The following is a 22,578-nucleotide window of genomic DNA, read 5'->3' as shown; positions in this document are numbered from 1 at the left end:
GCTTTGGGGCCATAAGCGCTTCCTGCGCCAGCGTTACCTTGAGGACGTGCATGAGCCACATTCTTTCTAGCAAAGCGGGACCAGCAAGTCTCCGTCGTGTGTCCAATCTTCCCACACGTTGGGCAACGAGTATCACGGTGTGGGTTGGAACGACAACGAGTCGCTGAATGCCCTGGTTCCTTGCAATAGGAACATGTCCAACTCGTATCACTGTCCCCTGGCGTCTGTCGTTTCTTCATCATTAGTGACAGTTCCGCCAGCTGGTTGGTGATGGCGTCTACCTTGTTCTCCAGCTTTTCCTGTCGAGGATCCACATCAGAACGCACCAGTACGCGCTTGGGCGTCACAGGTTCAACGGACTGCGCAGCAGTTTTCGCCGCCTTGAAGGCGTCACGGCCTGCAGCAAAGTCCTTCACGGTCTTCATCAGTTCTTCGTACGTCGTCGGAGAACGATAGATCGCGAACTGAGCAACATCCAAATGTGCCATTACGGCATTGCGAAGCAAGCCGTACTTTGCCTCGTCGTTGAAACCAGCCCTTCTGTAGAGCTTGTCCATTTCATCCATCGAAGTAAGCAAGTTCTTACCATCCAGTCGGCAACTCATAGCCTTCTGGATGCTTTCTTCTGGCCTCGGTGCCTCCGTAAAACGGTCAGACAGGGCGCTCTTCACACCGTCCCAGTTACTGGCGGCCTCGGTCAGACTCCCATTATGACTATACGTTTCATAGTAATAGTCGAACGCGGCACCCTCGAGGTGGCATAGGATAGCTCCTGCCTTCTCCTCGTCAGGCTTGCCGCGCATAATGATGTTCTCGTATACGAACAGAAACTTGGAAACATCTGACCCGTTCGACCCATCGTAGGTAACAGGGTTAGGGCCCGCACTTGTGTCTGCGTCGGCCCTCCACAAGAGTACTATGTTGTCGGTGAAATGGGGGAGGCGGTTCTGGGGAGCGTGCCGTTCGTGGTGAGGGTTCGCCGAGTGTCGTCCCCCCTTCCCCGCAGCGCCCGTCACCCTCTCTCTTTTATTTCTACGAAATTCCTTCCAGAAGCGTCCACGCGTCCGGCCCGGATTCCGCCGGGCCGTACGCGTGCGCTTCTCTAAAATTCAAATAAAATCTCGGTCTACAGAATAAAATCTCCCTCTACAGTAAAATGCAAATATTTCCCTAAAAATATCTCACAGAATCTTCAGCATTTACCAGGACGTGGCGTTTCCTGAAAATTTGATTAAAAATCGACGCTTTTTTAGTGGTCACATATGACCACTAACCCCTAACAGGGCAGGGGATAGGCCAAGGCAAAGTCTTTCACACGTAGAGGGTTGCCAAGTTGGCGACTACAGTCCACTACAGTACGGTATATGCTCGACAGGTGTTGCGTCCTGAATTAAACCATGTCCGAAATTGACCCTCCGAGAAGGGTAATGCTCGGTGTTATAAAAAACGCTTGTTGGCCAAATGACGTGCACAAAAGGGGATGGAACAACTGCGATGGGCACTGCCTGCTGCGCAGAGTGAAGAATACTCGCCCATTTATGATGATCATTATGAAAAGTCCCACTTCTGCGATTGGTTCGCATTTGGAGAGATGATATCTCATGGCATGATGACGACGTGCGGAACCCAGCCACAATTCACATTTGACTTTGCGCGGGATGCACTCCGTGACGGTCAAGTTGTACGGGTATGGCAAAGAGTGTGAAGTTACTTGGTGCGGCTCGAGGGCGTTTGCCTGGAGTGGGCCGGCCGACTGCTGACACACTAGCAGTGCTGGTGCTCTTCGCACCAGGAGAGCACGCCTGCACAATCGAGATGCAAACGCGCTCCCATGCGTACCCATCGTCTTCGCCACCAACCAATGCTACATGGCGCATTTGCTCAACCTTTTGATCACTCGCACAATGGCGCGGTGCATGACGTGTGCCTGTGCAACAGGAGAGTCTCCGCACATGGGTACCGTTTGCATGTTGGTCCGTTAGTGTTGCTGACTTTGACGAGGACATTCTGCAAATGCGTGTCGCTGTGATGGGCACGTTGGCTGCCGTTGACAGCCAGGTGCTCATCGTTTACGTCAAAAACTACAGCTATCCTTGGGCAGGGAACTGCGCAAATTGCATTTGCCAACATATCTGATCATGCTTCGTATGTCCAACGCAAGATTTCAACATGCAGACTAGGGAGTCGCAGCGTTCCAATGTGATTTGGATAGTCTCGTGCACGTAGAACTGATCGACGACAGAATATTGTGCGGCCCTGTTTCGGGAATGACACCCGCCGAGGGCGGACTCTCAACCGTGAGCACACGGTTATGCACAAGACCGCCTCCGTCCTCAGTGTCGTGCGCGACCCCACCGCCCTAAACTGCCCTCCCCTTCTCCCCGTACACACTACACACCCATCCCTTCCATCGCATGTCGAGTTCCAGTTCCCTAGCCTCGAAAAGTCCCCACTGGTCCCGCACACCTATCTACGCCACCCCTCCTTCCCATCCTCAAAACGCCCTTCTAGAGAGGTTAATGCCAGCCGTTCGTCTCGATGGCGCACTCACAGTTCCACCTCATGTGGAGCACACCGCAATATACGCCACACACACACACACCGCCAACGTGCTGACGCAAGGAATGTCACTTAGAGGTCATGCGATGACAACACTGCTTGGCGGGCAAAATAGTGCGGAGGATCCGCTGGTACTTTACATGGTTCTCATGGGTGGACGCAGATAGCTGCGTAAATCAATTCATACTTAGCGGCAAGCGCCTCGAAGAGCGCGACGTCCCTTCAGGACGGACAGCGTTCATTCTAACGAAGAGGAACAGAGGGAAAAGGACATTTCCGAATGGATAGTGCTACGGGACTGCTCTCTGGAAGGTGATAAGTGTTGCCCTCAGAGCTTTGAGAGGTGAGTCGAAAGGCTGCTGAGGTGTACGCTTTCGGAAATGGGGAGGGAATTTAGGCGCAACTTGCCGTTGCTCATGTCAGCAACGGCAAATTGCTAGAGAAGCCTTTGGAATCCGAAGTTTGGATAGGCGGGGTCACGTCGGTGCTGATGTCAAACCGGATTTCCTCCAGTTGACAGTTTGAACTCTCTCTTAAATGGTTTGTTAAATACACAGATAATCCTGCCGCAGGATTATCTGTGCATTTAACAAACCAGGATTCCTGCGTACCATGCCGCTGGCGGAGCATGGAGAGGAGAAAAGCCCCTCATGAGCATATATCGTGTTTTTGCAGATCTCTCCGCTCAGAGAGATTGAGCAAAACGAATCCAAACTTGCTCCGCTCGTGTTCTCAACGGACGTGTCATTCTAATAGCTCTGAATGATCCCCGACATAAAAACATTCCCCAAGTCTCGGGTAACTTTAAGCGTGCTTGTGTGTAGTATGCCATCTGTAGGCGAAAAGATAAAGGGGTTCAAGTTCAGCTCGCATCATGCCTCACTTGTTTCATCAACCTACCCACTCCTGCACTAAAGGCCCCGCTGAACTTAGCAAACCAATGCTTGAAGAAAAGTACTTGCCTAGGTTTTTTTTACTTCGATGCAAATGAAACTTTCAGTGATGATCGTACCTAACAGTAAACAACAGTAAAACCTTACGACGTGATTTTAACTTGAGCCTTCACCTTCTTCAACGTATTGATGTCATTGACTTGGAGTATTTCATCTGACATCGACCACAGATTTGTCCTACCAATAATGGCGTTTCTCCTGATGTTTGGTGTGTACGATCTCTCAATATTGTGGGTCACCCGCCCACGCTCCTTAATCCTAGTATCGGAGATCTCCAGCACAACTGCTCCAGTGAAAGTGCGACTCCCTGTGTACACACTGATCGGCATCACAGCCACGCCTTGCTGCTTCCAGTAGAGGAAAGCCCGGTGGTCCCATTCTGCATTCGAATAACTACCCCTCAATGACCATACCGAAAGCTCCTTGGGGTTCTTCTTGTCACTCACATCAAACAATGAGACCTTGGCGCCCAGCAACATCCCAGTATTTGTTGCATCTTGTCCAACACCCAGAATACGGCCCGGTGCTACCGGATGCAAGTACGAACTGAAACCAGGGATCTTCAGTTCTCCCAACACCTTCAGTTTCTTCGGATTCGACAAATCGAGAACATACAATGGATCAACCTCCCGGAATGTTACGATGTAAGCCGTATCTCGGATATACCTCACGGAGAAAATCCGCTCCCCAAGTCCAAGATTCCCCACCTCACCGACCTTCTTCAACGTTTTAGTCTTCTCATTCGGCTCAAATGCCGTCACCTTACTTTCGGTCAAGTCTCGGTTACTCCACCAACTCGCGCCATCGGTGGTCGCAATGTAAAACGTTCCCTGGTATTCATGCATGGCAAACTGGTTGATCACGCTACCAGTCACAGCCCCGCTAGCAATGTAAGATGCGCCGTCGTCGGAAAGACCAAACTTGTGGATCGAGGTACGATAGTTGGCACCCCAGCGGACATTATCATCAGATAGGTCACCAAAGCGGAACTCACTGGTAGTAACATACATAGCCGACTTGGTTGCATATATCGTTTCCGCATCAGACATGACAGTGGCGGAACTGCCCGGAGTAAGCTTACCTCCAACAGGCAAGGTCACAACAGTAAGGAGATTGAATCCTGAAAACACCTTTGGAGAATAATACACCTCTCCACAGGTCGCATAGACTCCTGTTTGAACGCCGCCGTTCTGCTCCAGGCGATAGGTGGGCAGCCAATTACCAGCTCGAGAGTAGCGAATGATTTCACGGTTCCACTTCTGAGTCTGGTGGCGCTTGGCACCGCGACCCGGATAGTAGAGCCAGATTGAGTCGAGAGGGTTGAATGATAGGACTAATCGAGCGACACCCTCGACCTCTCGGGACTTGACGTAGCGACCTTCCAAGTAGAGAGTGGAGACGAGACGGGGTTCGGGGCGAGAGACATTGATTTGATAGACCACTGTGGCTGATTCGCCAGAGGATGGATCCGTTTTGTAACGGACATAGACAGGGCGTTTGTACTCGTAGACAGTGCCAATAACGAGGATATAATCCCCTTGAATAAGCATTTCTTCCGGATAGGTCGGCAGTTCCAATCTTCCGACACGTCTTCCAGATGCGCCGTCATCAAGTACCCTGACATGAGAGAAAGTCGTACCGGTAATGGTGAAGACTCTCTTTCCATCTGTCTTAATAATGTCAGGTTCATCGACTCCCCTTACTTGGACATTTGTGGTAGAAAAATCGGTGCCCGCAACAGGCCCATCAGCATCTTCATCTTCAGTATCGGTGTCAATCCCTTCGGTGATATTGTTGAACTTGACACGTTTGGGATCACGGAGTATACGACGGAAGGGAAGACCAGCTGGCCCTCCGGGACGCTTGGGATAAAACTTGCCGTTCTTTCTCGGGGGAGAGCGGGTGTTTGTGTATGCGTTTGACGAGGTCAGACCGTTAGGGCCGACCAGAGGCTCGACAACCCCGATGTAGTAGTCGTTGAGAGCCGTGCATGAGTCGAAGTTGGAGATAAGCTGCGAGTGGGCGGTTTGGAAAGAGAAAAGGACGGTAAGGAGCAGGAGGAGAGGGCCGATTTTGAAAGCCATGGTGCGATAATCGGTGGGATACGAATGAGTGGCGAGAACGATGGAGAGGGAGAGGTGCCTTTTATAGATATGTGGGTGGGGCTGAAGGGTTCGAAGTTTGGAAGACTTTTTCAACCTCGCAAAGTAGATGGAGTTAGTGACAAAGACGACGATACTCGTGTGCTTGTGCTGCATCTAAATCTATTCATCCGACACTGGATACTATCCAGTGTGTTGCATTGAAGCAATCTGCTCAGGGAGCTATCCACTGGATATCCACTGGATAGCTCCCTGAGCAGATTGTTTCAATGCAAGTCCCGGGAATAACGCTCAACTACACATAGCATGACCATTTTGATCCAAGATCTGACCAACTACACGTGGACAGTGTAACGCATGCAACCGATGCAAGGTGCGGTATTTAGCCGATATCAGCATCAACTTCACCTAGTAGTGTAACCGGCCAAAATTTCGACTTCTACTTGTAGCTGGAGCCAGCTAGGACCATCAGGGAAATTGCTTCGTTGGACTCTGGAGTTCAGAGTCTGAACGGACCTAAACCACCCTATACGCTCCTGAAGTTCGGAAAATGGGCTGATTCCGATTTTTTTTATGATTGCACGAGCATATGATTCATGTGACTCATATGCTCGTGCGAGCTGGCTACGAGCTTGTGTGCCTGTTCCCGTTCATGTGAACAGGAACAGGCTTAGTTTACAGTTTGAGACGAGAGGAGGCATAACGATGTTAACATCGAGATACGACTATCACTGTAGTTTCAAGAGCGTTGCTTACCCGGTTTGTAGTAAGCAGGTCAGACGTTGGCCCTTGCCAAATAAGTAGAATGTAGGGTTGTTGCATTACTACGAGGACACCGCTGCGCCTTTAAATAAATTGAAACATTTCGGCTGTCATAGATACGGTTACAAGTAATTTTTTTATGACATGCTAGAGTCACAATATCGCAGGTTATTCTGATACGAATCGTAATACGAATCGTAGCTGCACTCATAAATATGTTATTTTAACACTACAGGGGGGGGTCGCGATATAGTGCCATCTTTGTTAGTGCCAGCTCCGATATAGTGCTACCCATCTAGGGGTGGCACGAATTTTGAGCCAAAAACGAAGGGTCTCCAGAGAGGCAAGGCAGTTGGATGGACGTACTGCCCGAGAGCCGCTGCCGCCGCGGCAAGATATTATGCAGTTGCTTACTAGAATAGAGACTATGGCGGAAAAAGGCAGGGTCGATGATGCAATTGGACATCTGCAAAAGTGTAGGCTGGCATTTATGGCTGCGAAAAAGGAGGGAGTCAATGCGACGGCTCGGCAGCTACTAATAACAGAAATGCTTGATTAGACTTGAGTCTGTAGTGAAGATGCGAAGTATGAGTGATGGCGTCCTGCGAGCGGTCTTTCTGAGCAGTGATGCGCAAGGGAGTGACTGCAAAAAAGGCCGTAAATCTCATTATCTTACAGTGCCTGTTTCGATATAGTGCCGTTTTCGGCCCACTGACACAGGGTAGCACTATATCGCGACCCCCCCTCTGTATAGTGTTTTCCATAAAGTACTGCTTGGCACAGAAGTTACACATCTATCGAGCCATGCCTCGCACTGCTGGCATGCACTGCATGCAATAGTCCTTGATCTCGAGATCACTTATAGTGAACTCCCGATAAGCATCATTCTCGATATGGATATCCTCCGTTAACGAATAAAAAATCGAGCCACATAAGAGCAAGGCAACCAGTGCGCTAAATTTCGAAATTTTAGAGATTTTCCCCTGTTGGCATGTCAACTGGTGCGCTAATCGCTTTTTTCGGTTGCTATCTCGAAGCACGTATCTCTATATTCGTTTCTTTCCTGGCGCAGGATAGAAATGGATATAGCACGCGATCGCTCAGAATTCATCGATATTTCATAATCACTATAACCAATCATCTTTCGAGTGCTATATGCGCCGTGCTTCAGACCCCTTGTCTTGGCGAAAAACTTGGGAAAAACTAATACTCGGCCCCTTGCGGGCCGTCACATATGGCGACGCACTTGTTGTGTTGCGCACTCTTTAGAGCGCTGCATGGCTAAAAATGTGCGCTAATTTAACAGTGCGGAACATAATTTGACAGATGAGTTGCGCCGAGAATACAGGGAGCCGAAAAATGCCTTATCTTATGAACCATTTTGCCAATGAAAGCCGTTTCAACTTCTACAATATTTAAAGCAGACTCCACTACGTCTTACGTCACAAAATGCCATGTACGAGAACAGAATACCACAAGAGATATAAGCCTCGGCGCCATGTGCTCAAATCGCCAAATTTCGTCGATAACATACTTCGACAGCAACCTGCCTGGTAATGGCCCGCAAAACATTTCTATTTTATCTACTATGTACTGTACCCTTCAAGGAGGGTAGAAGAAATGTTTTAGATTTTTTGAGTGCACCTACAGTGCAATTTGAGATTTTTAGCATATTTGAGTGCACTGTGAACGCAAATTGATGTTACTGTTGGCCACACAATTTCCTATTGGTGGCACTTGGAGTGCACCCAGAGGGCGGCATGAGTGTATGACAGTTCTGCACTCATACCGCCCTCCGTGAATGCTATGTAACCTGGAGTGCGAGATGAGTGCATTGTGCATTTCATGCGGAATCGCATTGCGTAGCACAGTGGTAATGCACTCAATCTGAACGCAACTGGCGTCTCAGTCCATAATTTAGATGGAGTTTGTAGGGGAGGGGGTGGAATTCGGAGCTCGCTCGAAACGCGCTTCGCAGCAGGCGTATATGGCGCAACAATTGTGCCCCAGGCTCATCACGACCATCGTCCCAGCAAGTTTTTTCAAATGCCCCCCATCCTGCCAGTCCCTCCTCGGCTGATAAGCCACCGCGTGGCCCGTCTACTCGATCCCTCTCTCCCTGCCGACCACCACCAGCACCTTCGTCTTCCAAATTGGACAGGAGAGCCGAATCCTCTCGCCGCTCATCCTTCATGCGCTGCTCATCGAACGCCATGTTTGAGTACTCGATGGCCTACCAAATTATGTCATTGCACACATAATCTACTCGTCGTCACCAGAATTTTCCGTCTTCACTGCGACTCGGGTCGGTCCTATCACCTGCTTTCTGATCTTGCCCCGAATAACCGCTTTACCCGGGCGGCCCGACTTGCTCTACTTTGACATCTACTCATGCCTTTTTATATGACTGCCAAACGGTAGTTCGTGACTCGCGCCCGCAAGATTTGTTTGGTTTTCTGCCAGTTTTCTACCAGCTCGCATAAGCGGGGTGGGTGCGCAAAGAGCACGATTTGCGCAATTTTCTCATCTCTTTGTGCAATGGTCTTGTGATGACACACCGCTACAAATACACACTACCTTTTTTAACTGTACACTATCTGCGGGAGCCAAGGGCGAGGAAGGTTCCGTAGTGGTCACGACAGGCGGATTTGGAAAGGCGGTGGGGGGAGAACTGGTCGTAGATGGTGGACATGGCAAGTGGGAGGGTGGAACGATGGGGAGGTGATTAGATCAGTAAGCAGTGACGTTTCATCGCACAGCCTTCTTCACACTTGCCTAACATGGCCGAACAGCAAGGCTACTATCTATGGCAAGGACCTGACAACCCGTCCAAGAGCCGCTTGAGAGTTCTCAACAGTTTTACTGGCCAGAAAGAGCCATTTGTACCACGCGATGGCGGCAATAGGGTCTCTTGGTACATTTGCGACCCTGCTGTGTATGACTCTGCTCATGTAGGGCATGCCTCCAATTATGTCCGCTTTGATGTTGTTCCACGTATCTTGATTGATTATTTTGGTTACGACCTTATCGTTCAAATGAATGTCACAGACATCGATGACAAGATTACAAAAGAGCCACCGAGCACAATCTACCTTTTGAGGTATTGGCTCATGAATTGAAACCGAGTTCATGGAGGACATGGATAGCCTGAACGTCAAGCGACCGGATTTTCTCACACGCGACTCGTCTGAGTACATTCCCGAAGTAATTGATTACATTAAGCAAATCATCCAAAATGGCTTCGCCTACGAAGCGCTGGATCAGTTTACTTTGACACGGGTGCCTTCACTGATGCAGGACAAAACTACGGAAAACTTGAACCTGGCTCAGTCGGCAATCAATCGCTTATCGCAGAGGGTGAGGGAGCACTCACAGCTGCAGACGCGTGCATTAGATCTCAAACGAAGGCTCCAGGTGACTTTGTTCTTTGGAAGAAGAGCAAGAACGGCGAGCCCACGTGCGAATCGCCCTGGAGGCCAGGCCGTCCGGGGTGGCACATCGAGTGCTCAGCCATGGTCTCCAACGTCTTGGGACCTATAATTGATATCCACGCCGGAGGTGTCGATTTGCGTTTTCCGCATCACTCAAACGAAGTAGCTCAAGCCGAAGCGTATCAGAGCTCACACAATTACGACGCGGACGATGCCCCCGTTGTCTTGTCCCCTGGCAACGCCGTTATCGACCTCGTCAACCATCCCTCAGACGGTGGCCCCGTCGGCTACTCTGTTGCTACCTCTGCGGAGCCACCGACTTCCGTGACCCCCAACTCACAACACGCACCCACTGGCGCCCGGCCCCCTGTGGCGGCCAATGCCGGTTCTAGCACGACAGTCGCAGCCACGCCCGTTACGGCACAAGTTGAGGCAGCCGCGCAGCCAAGTGCTATTACCGCCGCAGACGAGAGTCGGCAGACCACGTCACAGCCACAGTCTGCGTTCCCGCCCAAAACGCAACTCCAAACGGCAGGGCAAGACATCCCCACCCAAGTTGTTGCTCCGCAATCCTACGCTCCCATCGCCAGCTCCATTCCTGTACCACATAAAGTCTCCTCGCAGCAACCGCTCTCCTTACGATTGCACCTACAAATACCGTCACCATCCCCAGTACCACAACTACCACAGAAACGTCTTGGTCAAGAGCCGCCGAATGCTCACCAGATACGAACCGGACCCAACTTGCCGCCCTTCTCCCGTTCCACACCCAACATTCCTCAAACGGCGTCTGGGCTGAGCCCGTCTCAGCTCCGGGCGCCTTCCCGAACGCACCCATCCCTCTGGCACCAACCAATCACGGGGGGCACGCAAGGATGAGAATCGCACAATTTGCCTGATCGCTAAAGTGAACATGCCGTGTGAGAGCCGAGCGTCACCTTTGAGCGTCGAGCTATCTGGAAGGGCGATACAATCTGGTCTATATTTGGGAGCAGCACATTCCTTCGCGCGACCACTACCTGTCACATCCTCAAATCCTGCGCCAGTCGACCACGCCGCTGCAGTTTCTCAGACAAATCATGCAATCCCCTCGTGGCATTCGAAGCCAACTCCCGTCCTAATACTTCCCGGCTCTCCGGCTGCCGTAGTAGAGACTTAGCACTCATTTGGTACTAAACTGGAACCCTTTTTGTACTTGAGCATTGCAATCGAACTGAAACAGAAGTATTTTGTCTTTAGAAGCACCACACCACAAGCACGAAATTAAGTACAGTAGTTGAATTATGTTTCGACCTTTGCAACTCTTTCGAACTCAAGTATGATAAAACATACATTACAGGTCCGAACACTCTCACGGCAAAAGTGCAAGGGCCGCTGAGGGCCGAAACTGTGGGAAAATAGCATTTGACGGTGACGTTTTACTGTAGAAAATAAATACATCTCAACGAAATTATTAAAATGCACTAAACGGTTGCATTTAATAATTTCAGGTGTCAAAGAAGGGTGCATCCTCTCCTACATGGATTTTGTGATAGTGCAAACCGTAACATAGAGAGAGAATCGAGAAGGAAGGGAGTAGTATAAATACAGAGGGAGTCGAGGCAGACTAGCTGCCGAAGGAAGTAAAAAAACAAAACTGCCGGTTAACCTTATTGTTCCCCCTTTTCTCTTATTTTTTGCGACAGTCTAGTCTTTAAGCTTAATAGTTTTCTTTACAGAAGAAAAACCCTCAACTCATCTTGGAAGTGCTCAACGTTTTTGGAATCGCTGTGAGAGTGGTCTCCCCCCTCTTCTTCGATATTAACGCAGTATGTTTTATCAATAAAGGGGAATAGCCCTCATCCTTTTAAGGGTAACTCTCACTAAATATATAAAAAGAGAGGGTTCTTTATTTTTTCGCTATCTCTAAATTAGGAATCTAGTTGCCTAACTAATTTCTATCTTAGTGGTAATAAATTCACATCCAGCCGAGGAATCCGGGCACCTCACGCTCGAACAGAAGAAATAGAAGACCCCCGCCTCGCCAAACGGTCTCTACCCCGCTCGCCTGAGGTTAGTTGGAATATCGACGAGGAGGACTCCATGTACGTATTGGACCTCGTCGAGCTCGAAGCGACCCCGGCGGACCAACCCCGGCCGGAGGACAAGGTTCTTGGAGAAGAAGAAATTTACGCCCCTAGTTCAGGATAAAATTTACACGTGGATAACGCCGAGAACATTTTTAATGAAATTAAGGCACGCTCTACCGAAACTAAGCAAATTCTACTAGTACTACCGGAAGGCGTTAATAGAACGCTGCATCGCGTGGTCACGTCTCCCATCGCGAAAAAGCGCGCTCCTACGCCACTGTTGACTTAGGGTATGCAACAACACAGTCATAGGCACGCACCAACTTCTTCAACATCAAGGCGGCAAGGAGCATCTCGCACGTCAAGCGAGATATCAGCGCGAGGCGGAAGACCACTACTGCGAAATCTGCGAGAGGCTTTTTCCCTCAGCGCACGACTTGGCAACCCACCTCATCGGCGCCAATCACTGCCGCCGAGTCTTATATTTGCGCGAGCGTAAATTGACGCGCGATAATTAGAATGTTTAGTAACCAGAAAGTGTTTGTTTATTGACAGGGTGGGCCTGAGCGGATAAGGAATCACCTTATTCGGCCAGGACCGCTCGTAAAGTAGACAAGGACCCCTAAAGTAGAATCCACTTAAGAGAGTGGCTGTTCGAACGTATGCAGAAGGTAGTGGGTGGGTGGGGAAGAGAGAGGCATGCCGTTCGCTGTCGGGCGCGAGCGCCGCCGGCGCAATTAAGGAGAGGGCACGCCGTTCGCTGTCGGGCGCGCTCGCCGCCGGTGCAATTAAGAAGAGGGCACCGCACGCGAGCGGCCCGGTCGGTCCCTATAGCGGACCACCACTGGCCTCGAATCGCTATGCGTAAGGAAATTATTTCATCTATGAAAACTGCCCTTTTCACACGACAAAAAATCGATTCACGTTTCAAAACATCTTTCGAAAATTGAGATACAAGTTTACAAAACATGTCCGAAAACATTTGTTTGCTAGCTTTGAAAAATCTAATTACATTTGTTGCTTTGTGCTGCAATTGGCACCCCCACGTGGTACACTACATTCGTATTGCACACCTCCCACACGTGTGAACTATAACACGTGTGGAAATAGAACACTTTTAGCACGTACAAGTAGGCTCCGTGCGCGCTTCACGCGCCGAGCCAAGTCCGCGTGGAGGAGCCTTCATCCTTCCCCGCCACCACTATCGTCACGTTTCTCACGCTCTCCCGCGCCGCAAACACCACGCCCGTCCATGTCACCGCCCGTCCATGTCACCGCCCGTCCATGCTCCTCCCCCGTCCACGCCCTCCCCCTGTCCACGCATTCCCATCCGTCCATACCCTCCCGCCCACTCGCGTTGTACACCAGGGTCGCCCCGCACTCCTCCTCCTCCTTTTCCGCCTCGCCGCTCTCGCACATCGCGCAATCCAGCAGCAGCTCACACTAGCCCCTGCCCCGTTCCAGTAGCGCGCCTCCCCGTCCGGCATGGGCGTCTCGCACATGCCCGCGCCGGGGCACTCGACGGGCCGAAGAGTGGCGGCCTACCCCGCGCGGGCGTCGTCGCGCCGGTGGCACGCGGCGCAGAAGTGGGTCCTGGCGAAGCAAACGTAGCGCGCTCGCGCAGCAGTAGCGGCACGCCTTTTTTGTCTCTCAATACCTTCCCGTCTGCGCTTCCGGTCTCTGTCACTCCTCGAATCGACTGCCATACTCATACAGACCTGTCCTCCAACACCCCCGCGGGGACCCAACGATATCGCCACGCACCCACCTCTTCACGCCCTTGGCCTGCTGTCTTCTTCTATGCTATACTCATCGAGTTGAAATTCTCTCCGAAGACTAAAGCGCCGGCAGAGGAACAAAGATGCAGCATGTTCGTCGTGATGAGCCTCAACAAATGCCCGTGCAACCATTGACCAATTTCTTCTGCAGTCGTTCCCAGCACCTTCCCGTGCATTCCAGCAGGGTCATCACAACCCACCAAGCCAGCCTCCAGCACAGCCCCGATCCCAACATCCCTACTCACCACAACCGCGCCTCCACTTCGCTTCCTCCTATCCCCTCATCCTATGTACATCCAGATGCCCACAACCTTCATGCCCCACAACATCAACTCCGGCCGAACTGCCCCTTATGCAGCATCGCGTAGCTCCCGTTCCAGTAGTACATCATCTCCCCCTTTCCCGTGGTCCATCACCTTCTCCCTCCCGTTCCCATGGTCCATCACATCCTCCTCCTGGGCCCCCGCATTGCACCATTCGGATCCCGCGCCGCCAGCCTAACGCGCGCGCGGAGGGCGGAGGCACGTCCACCGCATCGTCCGCGGCAGAGGAAGGCGCCGCCGCGGCTCTCGACTTGCGCCTCCGCGAGCGACGGTCCGTGGAAATGACGTCGCTATAAAAGGGGTGGATTGAAGGCGGAGTCGTTTGTGTCGCATGCAGAAAGGGGCGGACAGGTGAGGAAGGGCGGGCCAGTGCATGTAGACCCGTTTGAAAATAAAAAGCGCGGCAACCAAAAGTCTAGCCCGACACGTGTCAACCGAGACGGCCTGGCCGCAGGCTAGGCCGCCCTGCGGCCCCACCCCGCCTCCCACACGTGTCTCTGGTGGCGGCCCCGTCCCACTCTCTCCACGTGTTCCCGTAAGTCGAGACCAATGCGGCCACCGAAGGATTGGCCTTGCGCTTTGTTCGTTGTAAGGGCGAAGCACGTGCGAATGGGGAACTGCGTACGGGTGAAGCCAGGGATGGGAAAGTTGTCGTCTCCTGGTCCGCAGGGCATTCGAGGAAGACACAGTCTGTTGCCTTGGTGTGACCCGGTGGTAACGTGTAGAAAGAGCAGGTTGTTGGTCATGTTCTCGATGACATATCGCGCGCCGTTGACGTGACCGGTAGCGGGATCGAGATTGCGCAGAAGCATGACGATGAAGCCTTTCTTGAGCTTGAGCTTGTGGTCTGGTAGAGCAGATCCGGCGGTCAAGGTGTTGGGCATTTCTGTGGGATAGATCAGCGCGTTGGTGTCTTCGTTCTCGACCTTGTCTGCGCTCAAATACGTTCGATACGATCCCGGAATCATGTTGCCGATGACCTCGTTGACTTCCTCGAGCGGCCTGTTCTTTGTGGTGAGTATAACGCGCTTGGTGAGCCAGGCAGGGTCGGCGTGATTGTCTCGAATGCCTTGGAAGACCTTGAGGCATAAATTGCGGATGGTGTGCTCGAACGCAACGGACTGTGGTAGTGAGATCCATTCCGGGCGCTGTTCGCCTTGAAGTCTGCCTTCCCCGACGCTGAGGAGGAATTCTGGAAAGTTGAGAGCCTCCACATCTGCTGCAGGGTCCGCTCGGAGAGCAGCAAGGCGCATGTTCTCGGTAAGGCGCAGGAATCGGCACTCTCGATACAGCGGGGAAGCCTTGACGCACGCACTCACGATTTGACCTCTGGACCCGCCCGGAACGACGGGAAGGATTTGTCTAAAGTCTCCAGCGAGCACGAGGAACTTTCCTCCGAAGGGCCGGTCGGTTTGCATCAAGTCTCGAAGGGAGCGATCGACAGTCTCAATGCAATGTCGATGGCACATGACGATCTCGTCCCATATGATGAGATCGACTTGTTGCATTGTACGGCCTGTGTCGGAGTTTGCGGAGAAGCTGCACGTGCTTTCGGCAGATACAGGAATGGGAATCTTGAACACGGAATGAGCGGTGCGTCCACCGTCGATCAGCACAGCAGCAACAGCAGACGTAGCGACAGCGATGACCTGCTTACGGCGCGTACGAAGGAAGTCTTGAATGGCGCTGAGCACGAATGTTTTGCCTGTTCCGCCAGGAGCATCGAGGAAGAAGAGACGACCACTTCGTGTCGGCATAGAAGGTCCCGCAACGGCGCTTAAGGATCCTTGAAGCAATGCAGAGACGGATACGCCTAGAAGCAAGGAGCCCACTATTTCGTCAAAGGCATGACGTTGATTTGTGTTCAACAGCGGCAACGACGTCTGTAGTCGCCCTTCCCACTGCTGCGCTCGTGCTTCGGGGGTCTCGATCTCGTTTTGCTGTTCCAAAGCGGGCAGGCTGTCATCGGGCAGTGGGAGTCCGAAGTTTGCGAGCGTCCAGTCGGATCGCACGGTCTGCAGAGCCTCCTGTACCTCTCGAAGTACGTAAGATGTGGCGTGGTGATCATCGCGAAGATGCTGTCTTCGAATGGGTTGTCTGCGTGCACGATTGCGAATATCGGTGAGAAACATGTCCAGGTGGTCGTTCCACAGCGAGAGAGGGTCCGAAGGCTGGCAGTGTGCCAGAATCGTAGCAAACAGATGAGAAAGAGGAACGAAGCTTGACCGGAATGAATCTCGGATTGCGTGCTTCCACTCGGCATCGTCGGCCAGCAAACCGAGTCGTAAGCAAGCTTGTCGGAAGCTGGTGCACTGCTCGCCGTCGATATTTCGCAAGTTCTCGAAGGATGTTGCCCCTGGCACTTGTGTGAGGAGGAGGCGAAGAAAGTAGCGCTCACCCTCCCTCGGACTGACAGTGTAGATTCGACCGACTACGTTGGCACCTGTACCACTGAAATCGTAGGCTTCCTCTTCGCTGGTGGCGTTCCGTCTTCCCAGGGTTGCTCTTGGACTCCATGACTTGGTGCGTGTCTTCCACGTAAAGTACCTTGGAAACTTGTGGTACCGAAGATGCCTCGCGCTTGGGTACTTCTCGTTGGCTTTAAACCACTCGGTCAGCTTCGTACCTGATGCTGGTCGAAGCGCCGCCTCCTGCTCTCGCCCTTCCTCAAAGTATACTGTATGGTGGTTGGGCAGATGCACCGTAAGTCTGACCACTGGAGGATTGCGATCTACAATGTCAAAGGAGAATAACCTCCATGCGGCCTCCGATGCCGAAACGTATCTGGCATCTTGGAAGTTGGAGATCTCGTCGTGGCACTCGTTCTCGGCAGTGATTTCCATGGTCACTCGGTCTTGTCCCTTGCAAACATACTTGAAGAGGTACTTGATTCCGCCAACGCGTGACACGCAGAGTTCCACATTCAAATGGCAAGCGAATGATCGTAGAAGCAGAGGACTGTGGGGAACGACCCAGGAGTTGTCGACCACGACGGATTGCTGTCGTCGGCCAACACGGGAGGGTCGCTCGATGGAGACGCCACCTGCAGAGGGGGACCTTCTGCGGTACGTGATGTAGTACTCACTGTCGGACTGGCTGGTTTCGTGTTTGAACGATTTCGGAAACCCTTTCCTGCAGTACTGCTCGCCCATGCACACGGCTGTTGGATTGCGTTCTCCACATGGATTGTGAATCATATGCTTGAGCACGACCTCTTGGAGTTCTGGATCTTGGGCAGACGGGATCTCGGCAGAGATAATGCGGTCGACGTTTTCGGGAGTACGCAGATCATTCTTGGAGACTTCATCTAGGAAAAATACAACGTGAGCGTGGGGAAGACCGCGTTTTTGAAATTCGATGACTCGTACATGGGCAACGACGGTTCCGAATACTTCCTCGTTGATGACCAAGGAAATGAGATCTTTCATTTTCAGACGAAACACACGTGCGCACAGGTCCGGTCTGTCCTGAGGCGTTTGGTTCGGCAGTAGGGGTCTTGTGATCTCCGGCCAGCTTGGATTGCATGTCATAGTGAGGAAGATGTCCGGGTGGCCAATTTGGTTCGATATAGCAATGATGTCGTGCATCTGCTGCCTCATGTAGCGGTCACCTCCAATGTACGTGGAAGGGAGAATGAACAGTCGTCCCGCACGCACGGCATCGGCTTCATCTTCAGCACGACCGGAGTCTCCTAGGCTGTCGCGCAGTGAGGTGTAGTCGGCGGCTCGAAGCTGTGTCTGGTTGTGGCGGAGATACGAAAGCCTTTCTGCCTCCACTTTGCAGAACTGGTCAACCAAGTATTGCTGAAAGAGTCGCGCTGCGTGCAAGATTGTGCTGAACTCGCCTGCTCTTTCGAACAAATGCCATCCGTAGTACATCATCGGAGTAATCTTGGTACGTCTGCCGTCGTCATCACTGGAGAATCGAAGCTCTGGATACCATCCATCTCTACCGTTCGGGAACAAAAGCACGTAACTCAACGGATCGTATGCACGATGACTGACTGAAATCGGATCCAGCACTTCGTTCCCGTTACTGTTCAGAGTCCCTCGCCTGCGCACGACGATATCTCTTCGCCCAATCTCTCCGTCTTCATTTCCAGGGACCAATGCTGCCACTTCAGAAGCTTCGGGACCATTGTACCGGCGCACGTGCTCATGACTTGGCCTGCGGTCGGCATGGATGACCATCTGGTACGGGGCTGGAGTGTTGGGTTGAGGGGATTGAGCCCATTCTCGCATACTGAGAACAGTCTGCACGTAGGGGTTGCATTCGTGCAGCATGTGCGTCAGTTGCATTAACAGTGTGTCTTCCAGTCGTGTAGAGGCTCCGCCAAGCCTTGTGCGCGTTTGAGTACCGTAGTCAGTGTCGTGAATGTAAACGGAAGCAAAGGAAGGCGCCCGCCCCTCGGATGGCATCATGGGACCCATGTAATGGTACATCTCGCCCTGCATCGTCATTGTGGGGTTAAAATTGGAAGTACCGGGCCCTCTTTTCACCCATTTGGCGACCACGGACGCCATAGACAGCGCTGAATTGTATGCTCGAATGTTTTTACGGAAGCGGCGGGCCCTTGGAGTATCATCGATGAGAAGAGAGCGCAGAAGAGCTGGCGGGTCGGTGAGAAGGGGCAGTGACAGCTTCCCCTTCCCACAGCATGTGGAAAACATGGGCCTTGCGGCAGAGCTGCTCACGATGCGTTCTTGGACGAAATGCAGAGCTTTGCAGTGCGAACACTCAATATGGACCATGCCGAGATCGCGATACGAAAGCGAGGATTCGGGTAGTGGGGGGAAGAGCTGCCGAGAAGCCGTTCGAGCCTGGCCGTCGGATCGTTGCCGGGCATTCCGAGTCGGTGTGTCTTGTGCATCCCTTGATCGTTGGGTGGATAGACGGTCAAGGTCTCGCCGCGCCTCACGAGCAGGAGTAATTTCCTCGGCTCTAGGTCCTCGTGTCGCATTGCGATCCGCTTCGCGCCGTGCATCTCGGAGGGGGGTATTTTCTTCCGCTCTAGCTGCTTCTGTGGATCTTCGGTTTGAGTCTTGACGCTCATGTCTCTCTGGGGTTGTCGCGTCAGCTCTTCTCTGTTGCATTGAGACACGAGATGCCTCCAATCGAGTTATGCGGTCAGGAGTGCTCTCAGCCTGTCTCGTGCGTTGCATAGATGCTCGATTCGAGGCTCTGGCACGTTCCGTTGCTGCTCGGAGCTTTGGAGACTCTCTGGGACCCTCTGTCCGTGATTGACCGGCTCTGCGCGCCCTGGTTCTCTCCCTGTTTCGACGAAGACGCTCTTCGCGCTGCTCAGAAGTCTCTGCTGCTCTTCGTGCTGCAGTACGTTCCCGGGCGGTTTGGCGACGCGCTTGAGCCTCAGATTCGGTGTGTTGTCCCCTCCGGATTCTCGCCCGAGCTCGACCTGCCTCACGACGTGCTTGAGCTTCAGATTCCGACTCTTGCGCTCTCCTTGCCCTTGTACGCGCGTTTCTTTGCTGCCTTCTTGCTTCTGCTACGTCTTCATCTGCTGGTACCGCCATTTGTGTTATGCCCAGCGCGCTAGTGGTATCTCAGCAAGTGCAGCTAGGGTTGACGCAAGTGCGAGGGGTCCGTTGTAGATCGCTATGAGTCGTAGCAAGCAGTCCTCAAAGGTCTAAACGCAACGTCAGCCAGCTAGGTCGTCCGCGAGAGCACTTAGCAAAAGAAGTAACAGTAGGGCCTTTATTGTCTTGTACTATCCCGTGATCGATTGGAGCTTCCTCTTGTGCTTCTTGCCCGCCAGGTGTCGCCTAAAGTCGTGGGCACTTGCCACTGTGCACGTACACACCTCGCAGCGGAATGTGCGGCCCGCTTGAATCACTTGAGCCACGTGCCCCTCGGTATGCGCATGCCCGTCCCACAGTACCGCGCGCGTGCAATGAAAGTTGCAGATGTCACACGTGTACACGGGCACACTCCGCAACACAGCACTGACAGCTGGGAACGCGCGCGCACGCGGACGCTCGATTGCACGTTGCACACGTGCAGCTGGCAACGCGCGCGCACGCGGCCGCTCGATTGCACGTGGCACACGTAGCCCACGAAATGTAGGAATGATAGGCGGGGGCAAACGTATAACACGTGGGACCGGAGCGCGTGGTACACGTGGTGCGGGTGCTGGCGCAGGGGCGCGTAGGAGCCGTGGCACACGTGGGGGCGGCGCGCGCGGTACACGTGCGGCGGGCGCGCGCGGAGGAGCTGGTTGTAGGACTGTGACACGTGTGGTCGCTGGCGGGGAATCGCCGAAATCGAGGCGGATCGGGGTCGCGGCGCGGCGCGCGCGGCGTAGTTCTTCTCTCTCTTCTTGCGTAGACACTGCGTAAAAAAACACACACCGTCAAATGTCAGTAAGCGTTCGCGTGCGCTCTAATACCGCGGGCGGCAAGCCGGCCGTAGCAAAGAGGACAGTTAGTAACTTACTGATTTCGCGTAGACGGTGTGCGCCGGGATCGCTAGCGAACGCGAAGCGGATCGGGGCTGTATTATTATTTTTACTCTACTGTAGTGTTAAATTTAAATTCGTAAACTACTGTAGTGCCGCATTGGTGCCCGTGGTAGCCACGTGTCCCAGTGGCGGCCTGGCCTGCGGCCAGGCCGCCCCCAGTCCGCACAGTACACTTGTTACTGTAGTAAAAAATGAAATTAAATCACGGCCCCGCCGCTTTCTACACGTGTCCGCGTGGCCGCGTGGCCTGCGGCCAGGCCGCCCTGCACGTGGCCGCCACTTGTCGCCGCAGCGCCCCCGTGCGCCATGCGGCCAGGCCGCCCCGCACGTGGCCGCCACTTGTCGCCGCAGCGCCCCCGTGCGCCAATGAGAACCCGTGCGGGAGCGCACGAACACACATACACAAACACACAGACAGACAGACACGGAAATTAGCATTCGCGGGGATTTTTCGCGCACAAAATCGGATACTGTCGTGCACTGGGGTCGCGGCGTAACAGTACCAGCCCTCCCATTGAAATGATTTCATAAATTTAAATAACTAAATACTTTACAAACGGCTTTTGGATGCCGCTCTTCGAGAGCTGGTTCCAAACACCACTTCCCATCCATCCCAGCACCAATTACATTGCAGGCTTCGCCTGGAACCGCCGCCCAAACGCTTGAATTCGTGTGAAAAGAGATGTCGAAAAGCCCATGGGTCGGCCCCTCAAATGAAACAGGATATCTCACAGCCAATCAATTTTATCTCATACAGTACCGCATTTTGCTCTACAAACGCAGAAGCACGCATCAACCAAGTGTAGAGAACCCTCATCAGGCCGAATTCCTCATGCTCTGCTCCTTTCCAGCGACGTAACTCTCCTTTTTGCGCCCGCTGCCGTGCGAAAACGCGACGCTCCTTCATCGAGCGCGGTAGCTTGAAAGCCTGTTCATAAACGCGCACACGATAGTGTAAGGCATCCAGTTCAAATTGTATGCGCTGACGTCGCTTTGCCTCATACACCGTTAACCACTTCTGCTCTTGGCTACTCTTTTTTAGACTTTCCCGTGCCTTCTTCGCTCTCTCAAGAGCTTCCTTCTGTCTCACCATCTCTCTCAAGAGCTTCCTTCTGTCTCACCATGTTCATGGCAGCCTCACTAGTTAAATTTAAACCAGTACTGGTATCCGCAAACCCGCGCCGTAACAGAGGAACTTGTAAAAGCATACCCCTTCGAATACTACGTCTCTTCTCTACTAACAATGACGCCAATGACTCAACACTGGCCATTGTAGATGGTGCCCTTTCGAGACAGGACGGGGGACGGACAGCAAATCCCCGGCACCAATTGGATTAATTCCTGTCATCTCAAAGGCAGACAGCATGTTTTCCCTTGTAAACGCCCGTTCATACGCGTCACGCATAAAAATGCAAAGGTCAAAGAGGTCGTAATTGGTACCATCGACAGACTTGGCGGCAGCGGTAATACTCTTTCGCATCAAATGTTTAAAAGAATTAAACACTGAAACTTCCAAGGGCTGTGTAGTTGCACTTGTGTGTGACGGTAGCGCATACGCAATTATATTGTTCCTCTTCAGTATCTCATGGGCTTTTAAGCTCATGTGACTTCTATACCCATCATACAGTAAATTGACTTTCTGACCATGTCTCGTTTTCGATCGACATTCCAGACCAAAGTCGCTTGCCCATCTCTCGAAACCGAATTTGTCAACCCCTGCCACATCTTCGCGAGTAGAAATGTAGCTGCCGCTCGGCAAACAATCTGCGAAAGACTGAGTCGCACGCACACCATTAACGTGAACAATTCGGTAGGATAACGTCCGCGCCTGTACTACAAACAAAGTTCGCCCGCACCCGCCATCTGCAAACACAACAGGCATCATTGTCACACGGCCCACATTCTTGAAATGTGCCGATCTCATTTGATTCTTACCACCCATCGCCCGCATGCTTCTCCTGATTGCCACTTTTCCTGTGAGCTTTCCCTTCGTATCGCGATTAGGGGTGACTCCTGTTCCGCCGAGATTTGCTATGTGTGAAGGTAGGATATTGTTTGTCTTAGTAATGTGCTCAACCGACGCAATGTGTGTCGCCAAGGCTGTTGCGTTTGTGGCTGACCACCCC

At 52.5% G+C, this 22,578-nt stretch overlaps 5 protein-coding genes across 5 annotated transcripts; 3 read left to right on the top strand and 2 right to left on the bottom strand.

The window, feature by feature from the left end:
* Positions 1-3,595: 3,595 nt before the first annotated feature.
* Positions 3,596-5,596, bottom strand: CHC_T00005656001 (hypothetical protein). Its single transcript, XM_005717201.1, has 2 exons — positions 4,801-5,596; positions 3,596-4,737 (listed from the first exon to the last, which is right to left on the bottom strand). The coding sequence occupies exons 1-2, from the start codon at positions 5,594-5,596 to the stop codon at positions 3,596-3,598; spliced, it is 1,938 nt and encodes a 645-aa protein (XP_005717258.1).
* A 2,826-nt stretch (positions 5,597-8,422) lies between these two features.
* On the top strand, positions 8,423-8,758 carry CHC_T00005655001 (hypothetical protein). Its single transcript, XM_005717200.1, has one exon. The coding sequence runs from the start codon at positions 8,423-8,425 to the stop codon at positions 8,756-8,758; it is 336 nt and encodes a 111-aa protein (XP_005717257.1).
* Positions 8,759-9,156: 398 nt separating this feature from the next.
* Positions 9,157-9,495, top strand: CHC_T00005654001 (hypothetical protein). The gene has a single exon (XM_005717199.1). It carries the CDS (start codon positions 9,157-9,159, stop codon positions 9,493-9,495), a length of 339 nt encoding a protein of 112 aa, XP_005717256.1.
* A 10-nt stretch (positions 9,496-9,505) lies between these two features.
* Positions 9,506-10,686, top strand: CHC_T00005653001 (hypothetical protein). Its single transcript, XM_005717198.1, has 2 exons — positions 9,506-9,761; positions 9,791-10,686. Exons 1-2 carry the CDS (start codon positions 9,506-9,508, stop codon positions 10,684-10,686), a joined length of 1,152 nt encoding a protein of 383 aa, XP_005717255.1.
* A 3,746-nt stretch (positions 10,687-14,432) lies between these two features.
* Positions 14,433-19,070, bottom strand: CHC_T00009132001 (ATP dependant DNA helicase). The gene is made up of 5 exons (XM_005717197.1): positions 18,221-19,070; positions 16,490-18,061; positions 15,990-16,441; positions 15,856-15,892; positions 14,433-15,652 (listed from the first exon to the last, which is right to left on the bottom strand). Exons 1-5 carry the CDS (start codon positions 19,068-19,070, stop codon positions 14,433-14,435), a joined length of 4,131 nt encoding a protein of 1,376 aa, XP_005717254.1.
* Between the last annotated feature and the right edge of the window lie 3,508 nt (positions 19,071-22,578).

This window comes from Chondrus crispus, genomic scaffold (genome assembly GCF_000350225.1).
Source record: "Chondrus crispus Stackhouse genomic scaffold, scaffold_306, whole genome shotgun sequence".
Taxonomy (NCBI): domain Eukaryota; phylum Rhodophyta; class Florideophyceae; order Gigartinales; family Gigartinaceae; genus Chondrus; species Chondrus crispus.
Note: the sequence above shows the minus strand (reverse complement) of the source record. Positions and strands in the feature narration are given on the sequence as shown.

Bases quoted from the DNA above. Each gene is read 5' to 3' on its own strand.
- CHC_T00005655001 (XM_005717200.1), top strand. From the start codon at position 8,423: ATGCCCCCCATCCTGCCAGTCCCTCCTCGGCTGATAAGCCACCGCGTG.
- CHC_T00005654001 (XM_005717199.1), top strand. From the start codon at position 9,157: ATGGCCGAACAGCAAGGCTACTATCTATGGCAAGGACCTGACAACCCG.
- CHC_T00009132001 (XM_005717197.1), bottom strand. From the start codon at position 19,070: ATGCAACAGAGAAGAGCTGACGCGACAACCCCAGAGAGACATGAGCGT. The intron at 18,062-18,220 runs GTATGCGAGAAT...ATGAAGACGGAG, and splicing joins CTACGTGCAGACTGTTCTCA to AGATTGGGCGAAGAGATATC. The intron at 15,893-15,989 runs GTGCGATCCGAC...AGACCCCCGAAG, and splicing joins TACAGGAGGCTCTGCAGACC to CACGAGCGCAGCAGTGGGAA.
- CHC_T00005656001 (XM_005717201.1), bottom strand. From the start codon at position 5,596: ATGGCTTTCAAAATCGGCCCTCTCCTCCTGCTCCTTACCGTCCTTTTC. The intron at 4,738-4,800 runs GTCGCGGTGCCA...GCTACTCTCGAG, and splicing joins AATCTGGCTCTACTATCCGG to CTGGTAATTGGCTGCCCACC.
- CHC_T00005653001 (XM_005717198.1), top strand. From the start codon at position 9,506: ATGGAGGACATGGATAGCCTGAACGTCAAGCGACCGGATTTTCTCACA. The intron at 9,762-9,790 runs GTGCATTAGATC...CGAAGGCTCCAG, and splicing joins GCACTCACAGCTGCAGACGC to GTGACTTTGTTCTTTGGAAG.